Below are 6,267 nucleotides of genomic sequence, written 5' to 3' on the forward strand. Positions count from 1 at the left end.
CGAGTACCGGGCGGGGCCTGTGTGGACACCGCCCGCCTCCTGGCGAGCGGAGCCTCCGGGCGGCCCGCGGCCCAGACGCGCCGGCAGGCCCCGCGAAGGAGCGGGCGGCTTTGGTCCCGGAGCCCTGGAGCGGCCCGCGAGCTCGGGGTCGGGGGAGGCGGGGCCTGGGGAGGGAACGGACGTGACGTCAAGGTCACTTCCGGTCTGGCCGGCCGTCCCCCTGACCCCGGGCCCCGAGGAGCCGCCGCCGCCGCCGTCAGGGAAGAAGAGGAGGAGGAGGAGGAAGAGGAGGAAGAAGTCCGAGGACCAGGAGGAGGAGGAAGAGGAGGAGGAGGAGGAAGACGGAGCGGCGGCGGCTCCGGGAGTCCAGCCGCAGCCCGACCTACACGGACAGGAACAGGAACCGCGCCGGTGAGCGGGAGGGGGGGGGTACGGGGAGGGGAGCGCCTGGGGACGCGCATGCGCGTTCCTCGGGGAGGGCCCCCTTCTCGGGGTGGAGGTGGGGGGCGCGCGCCTCGGGGACGCGCATGCGCGGGGAGAGGAAGGACATTTCGGGGCCGCGCCCGCGCGCTCCCGAGGCGGGGGGAGGGGCGGGGTAACGTTCCCGCTTGGGGGCGCGCGCCCAGGTAGCGGGCTCCTCCTGGTGCTCGCTCTCGCCTCCTGCGGATGTTGGGGGAGGGGAGGGGCAGGAGTGACACGTGACCCTGCCCCTCCCCCCCTCTGGCCAGGCCTGGCCTCGAGACCGGAAGCTGCTTCTGAGGCTCCAAGGGGAAGTTGAGGCCGAAAGGGGGAGGGGAGAGCCTCAGTTCTCCCTCTGGGCTCCGCCCGAACTAGGTGGGCCGTAACCTCACCCCCTTCCCCATCTTGTCCCCGAGAGGGAAACTGAGACCCGGGGAGTGGAGTGACTGGCCCAAGGTCACCCTGTGCCCATCCCCCCCTTTCCTGACTCCGCAGGACGGTCCCGGAGGGAGCCGCAGCCCTCCCCAGCCTCAGTTTCCCGCCCCCTTCCCCCAGCGCCTTTCGGTCCTGACCCTCCCCCACACTCAGTGTCCCCTGGCCCCTGTCTCCGCCCCCAGGATCTCCGCCCCAGGCATGGAGCTGCGGGAGGAGGACTGGTCCCCCGAGCCCCTGGACTCCTCGGAGCAGCAGATGGCCAGCCGCGAGCACCCAGGTGAGGGGTGGGGGAAGGGAGGGGAAGGAGGGGGGGCAGAGCGGCTCAGACGGACAGAAGCACTTGTCAGCTCCGGTCTCCAGAGACAAGGACTCTGGGGCTATCCAGCAGGTTGGCTTTGGGGGGGAGCTCCAGCATGCAGAGAGAGCCCCAGGGGCCACAGCCATAGCTCACTTCCTCCCCCTCCATTTCCCCTGAGGGGCCCTTGGGTGGCAGGGGCCTCCCAGGAACTCGCTTTCCTGGCTCTGGGGTGCTCAGGGTTCCCCCCTTTGGCCAGCAGGGTGCCCCCCAAGGCAGCCCCCCACCTCGCTGGAGACTGAGCAGCTCTGGCCCGTGGCACCTTCTTTCTGGGGCTCAGGGCTCCCCCTTCCGTGAGCCTGGCCTTCCCTGGGTCCCTTTGGCTCCTCGGTGCTCTCCTGGGAAGGCACACCCACGTTTTAGAGAAGGGGGGGTCAGTGAAGGAATTGGGGACCAGGAGCCTGAGGGAGAGAAGACGGGGTGGGCCTTGGCAAGCCTCCAGGCCCTTCTGTCAGGCCTTAGCCGGCCGGCCTCCCCCTGGCTGCCGAGATTGTGCCTCGGGGACTCCTGCTCTAAAGGGGGCGAGCAGAGAGAGGATCTCAGCCCTGTCTTTTTTACGGATGAGGAAACCGAGACCCCCGAGGAGGCCCCCAGGGGTGGGCCGAGGGCCGCCTCCTGACCTGCCTTCCTCCCTCCCTCCAGTGGACATCCTCCTCCTGGACGATGACGAGGATGAGCCCAGCTGGCCCCCTCCCAAGCCCTCCCCGCCGCCGCCTCCCATCCCTCCCTCGGGGCCCGGGGGCCGGCCACGCCCACCGGCCCCCTACATCTGTAACGAGTGCGGCAAGAGCTTCAGCCACTGGTCGAAGCTGACGCGCCACCAGCGCACGCACACGGGCGAGCGGCCCAACGCCTGCACCGACTGCGGGAAGACCTTCTCCCAGAGCTCCCACCTGGTCCAGCACCGGCGCATCCACACGGGCGAGAAGCCCTACGCCTGCTCCGAGTGCGGCAAGCGCTTCAGCTGGAGCTCCAACCTCATGCAGCACCAGCGCATCCACACGGGCGAGAAGCCCTACGCCTGCCCCGAGTGCGGGCGCAGCTTCACCCAGAGCAAGAGCCTCGCCAAGCACCGGCGCTCCCACAGCGGCCTCAAGCCCTTCGTCTGCCCCCGCTGCGGCCGGGGCTTCAGCCAGGCCAAGAGCCTGGCCCGCCACCTGCGGCTGCACCCCGAGCTGGCCGCCGAGGGCAAGGCGGCCGCCCGCAGAGCCAGAGCCGCCGTGGTGGCCGAGGTGGAGGCCGAGGTGGCTGCCGCCGCCGCCGCCGCCGCTGCCGCCGCCGCCGCCGCCGCCTCCATGGGGGGATCCGCGGTGGAGGATGGAGACGCGGCCGCCGCCGGGGATGGGGGGGGGCTGGCCTCGGGCCGAGCTCGGGATGAGAAGGAGCTGGGGGAGAGGGTGATTAAGGTGGAGGTCGGGGCCGGCGGGGTGGTGTCCCGGCCGCGGCGAGCCCCCACTCTGAAGCCTTACGTGTGCGTGGAGTGCGGCAAGGGCTTCCTGCAGGGCGCGGAGCTCCTGGCCCACCAGCGGGCCCAGCACGGGCTGGGGAGCTGGGATGGGGGGGTGAAGGAGGAGGAGGACGGGGGGGAGTCCGCAGCCGGGGAGGAGCCCGCCCACATCTGCGTGGAGTGCGGGGAGGGCTTCGGCCAGGGGGCCGCCCTGCGGAGACACAAGAAGACGCACGCCGTGGGAGCGCCCCTGGTCTGCCAGGTCTGCGGGCAGAACTACTACGGGGCCGCCGGGGTCGTGGACGAGGGCCGCTGTAGCGAGTGCCGGGTCCGGTAGGGGCGGCGGGGCCCGGGGGGAGGGCTCCTCGGGCTGGGAGAGAGAGAGAGAGAGAGAGAGCGCAATCGAGCCAGACCAAGAGACACTCAGCGGGAGTTAGACATAGTGAATGACGGGCGGCGGGCGGAGGGGAGCTCCTCCTCCGTCCCCCCCGGTCTGAGATAGGGGACTTGGGGCGTCTGGGCACGTGGGGCGGAGCCACGGCGGATCCTCTGGTGCTGTGCCTCCCCTCCCTCCTCCCCTCCCTGGGCCCAAAAGACAGATAGACACAGTGAGAGAGAGAGAGACCGAGACAGGCCCCCCGCCCCCTGTAATCTGGGGACCCCTGCGAGAAGGGGAGAGATCTCCCCTCCTCCCTGAGCCAAGGGGGGGAGCAAAGAGGAAAAGGAGTCCCTTTTCTCTCTCATTTAGCATTTTATTTTAGTTCTCTTACCCCCTCCCTCCTCTCAGCCCCTTCCCCTCCTCCCTTTTCTATTCCCAATCTCTACTCCATTGGGGGTTCTCCCTCCCCTTCCTCCTCTGGGGCAGCCGTGCTGATCTGCCCATCCCAGGCAAAGTTGGGGGAGGGGGAGTTGGGAACAATAAATGGAGCCATCAGATTGTCCCTCCCTGTGTGCTTCTTGAGTTTGGGGGGGGGGTGGAGAGGGCAAGGCCAGGAGGATCTAGACTGGGGGTCACCTGGGAAGGGGGGAGGGACGAGGCCCAGAGGAGCACTGTCTCTCAAAGGTAAAGCCAAGGGAACCTGGGGAGAGGGGGTGAACGGGGCCACGGCCTCTGGGGCTGGAACAAGGCTGGCCGGGGTTGTCCGGAGGCCTGTCGGGGTGCAGAGCTCGAGGCTGCCCGTCACAAATGCTGGCAAAGGATCCGGGCCCCTGGGGGGGCCGATGGGGCAGGAAATGGCCGGTTCCAGTCCGGGGGCGCCTTCCCGAGCTGCCGAGCTCTCTGAGTGTGGAGGGTTGGCATCCGGGGGCCACGGGGCACTGTGGCCGAGACTTGGCAACGGGCAGGGCACCACGATGTCTCCGTGTTCTATGGAGGGAAGACTGGTTCCCTGGGAAGGAACGGTGAGTAAATGGCCCGCGGTGCCCCCAGAGCCAGCCCGGGCCGGGTTTCAGGAAGGTTTCCTGGGTAGGATTGTGTCCCTCCAGCCCTCCTTTCCCTGGGCATCGGCAGACCCCCGGACAAAGTCTTGTGCCCTGCGGGAGAGGTGTTCGGGCACAGCTATGCTGGGCATAATAACGCCTCCGGGACGCTGTCAGGGTCGTGGAGGTCATCTCGGGCATTCCCAGGAGGCCCCTCCCGTGCATGACCCAGGGATCTGGCCCCATTTAAAATCGCCAATGACCCTGTGGTGGCAGGTGCGGGGAGCCCAGCTCTCCTGTCTGGCGGAAGTGCCGAACGGCGTTGGGGGTTCTGGAGTGGGGGGAGGCCCTCGGGAGGGCCTTGCTGCCTCGGCGGGGTGTGGAGGAGGAAGTGTCGGGGCTGCCGTCACACCTGGGCTTTGTGCCGAGGGAGAAGGATCCAAAGCCACGGGGGTCCTGTGATCGAGTCAGCCTGTCGGAGGTGTTCTGCCCTCAGCTCCCCGTCACTCGGTCCACGATCTCCCCAAGGGCCCTGGGCCGGGAATCGGGGGGTCTGCAGTGAAGCTCATCTCTAAAACCAGTGCTGTTGCTGCATGGGTGGGGAGAAGCGCTCTGTGAAGCCTCTTCCCTCCCCAAGCGGCAGGGGCTCGTTTGTGAGGAGGGGGTGATGGTGGAACAGGAGACATTTGAGGGGAAGGGATTGCAGCTCTGAGAGGAAGGGCCCTAGGAGGCAGCCGTTGCCCATGCCTTGGGCAAGGGCCTGGCCTGGAGTCCTCCCCCCGGCCCGCTGCTCTCCAGCGGTTTCCCAAGTCCTCCAGCGGCAGCCCCCCTGGCCTGCGGGAGCCCTCTGCACCCTGGGTGCTCACGGACGAGCGAGCCCGCGAAATCTCAGGCAGACGGGGGACAGGGAAGTGTCCGGGGCGTGGGGCGCTGGCCACCGCTGGACTCCAGACGGCTGGTGGTCGGGCCCTGGGTTCCCTCCGCTGCCCCTCTGGCCTTGGCGCCGAAGGAGGCCGGGCCGGGATTTCCGCTTCTCCCTCGTGTCCCATGTCGCCCACGGCCTGGTCAGGAGTCGCAGCGTCTGGCCTGGGGTGGCACACAGCGGTTCAGCTCGACTAGAACCAGCTGCGGTCGTGGGGGGGGGAGGTCATGGGTGGGAGCGGGAGGCGGAAGCGGTGATTGGAGCCTCGGGGACCCTGGCGGGGGCTCTGAGCCGAGAGCTTGGATCTGCCCCTGGTGCCCGGGTAGGAGGCCGCGCGTCTGTGCCTCAGTGTGTGAGTAAGAGAGGCCCTTCTGTTAGATCTGGGACCAGCTCGCGGGGGCATCCCTCAGGCCCCCGCCTCGGTCCCCCCGAGCTGCTCAGACCTGCCGTGTTTGCCCTGGGAGAGCAGCCCGATGGCCAGACTTGTGGCCGTGGTGAGAAGGGGACTGCAGACCCTCTGGTCATCCATACTGAGAGAAGCTGCACCGGACCAGGTGCTTGGGTCCGGCCCGAACCTTCCCGAGCGGCCTCTGGGCCATCCCCGGCCCCTCACAGGCGTCGCTCCTGCTCTCCACTGGGGGGTGATGGGCAGGGTGGGGGCGCAGACACGGATCCGTGGGTCCCAGGACGGGCCTTGGGCGGTGAGAATGCAGCCACAGCCGGCCGCAGGCCCAGTGGGCGCTGCCTCGGGCGGATCGCGGACAGTTGAGCTTTCGGCCGCAGCCAGGGCACAGAGGCTTGGCCCGGATCTCGCGCTTCAGGGGTAACTACCTCCCCCCAGCCAGATTTTGGGGAGGTGATCAGCCTCCTGGGGCACCCCCTGAAGGTTCTGCTGCTGAGGAGGCGGCACTGGGGGGAAGCGGAGGCCACACTCGGATCTGCCAGGTGGGGGGAGGGTCGTCTGAAAACACGCCTTTATAAAGTGGCCAGCTTACCCCACCCCAAAAAAAAAAAACAAGCAGAAAAGCAAGGAGGGGAGTGGGGTGGGGGAAGGAAATGACCCACGACGGGGGAGTCACTTTACCTGTTCTGGTGAGACCCAGGTGGCACAAACCCATTCTTCTAGCCCAGAGTCGGCACCAAGGGGAGGGCGGCTGCGGCAGCCAGGAGAGCCCCCCATGCTGCTCGGAGGCTGCTTTCCTGAGAGCTCGGGGGCACAGGTGGAGCCTT

At 68.4% G+C, this 6,267-nt stretch overlaps 2 protein-coding genes across 3 annotated transcripts; one reads left to right on the plus strand and one right to left on the minus strand.

Moving 5' to 3' along the window:
• The first annotated feature begins 295 nt into the window (after positions 1-295).
• Positions 296-3,637, plus strand: ZNF787 (zinc finger protein 787). 2 transcript variants are annotated; one of them, XM_051990418.1, is made up of 3 exons: positions 296-411; positions 1,077-1,171; positions 1,892-3,637. In XM_051990418.1, exons 2-3 carry the CDS (start codon positions 1,093-1,095, stop codon positions 3,031-3,033), a joined length of 1,221 nt encoding a protein of 406 aa, XP_051846378.1. In that variant the 5' UTR covers positions 296-411; positions 1,077-1,092; the 3' UTR covers positions 3,034-3,637. The 2 variants fall into 2 exon arrangements, with proteins under 2 accessions (XP_051846378.1, XP_051846379.1); XM_051990419.1 differs by lacking the exon at positions 296-411 and adding an exon at positions 597-834.
• On the minus strand, positions 3,518-4,801 carry LOC127557687 (uncharacterized). Its single transcript, XM_051990993.1, has 3 exons — positions 4,754-4,801; positions 4,528-4,668; positions 3,518-4,084 (listed from the first exon to the last, which is right to left on the minus strand). Exons 1-3 carry the CDS (start codon positions 4,799-4,801, stop codon positions 3,518-3,520), a joined length of 756 nt encoding a protein of 251 aa, XP_051846953.1.
• Positions 4,802-6,267: the final 1,466 nt, after the last annotated feature.

The sequence above is a fragment of the Antechinus flavipes genome, chromosome 3 (genome assembly GCF_016432865.1).
Source record: "Antechinus flavipes isolate AdamAnt ecotype Samford, QLD, Australia chromosome 3, AdamAnt_v2, whole genome shotgun sequence".
Lineage (NCBI taxonomy): Eukaryota > Metazoa > Chordata > Mammalia > Dasyuromorphia > Dasyuridae > Antechinus > Antechinus flavipes.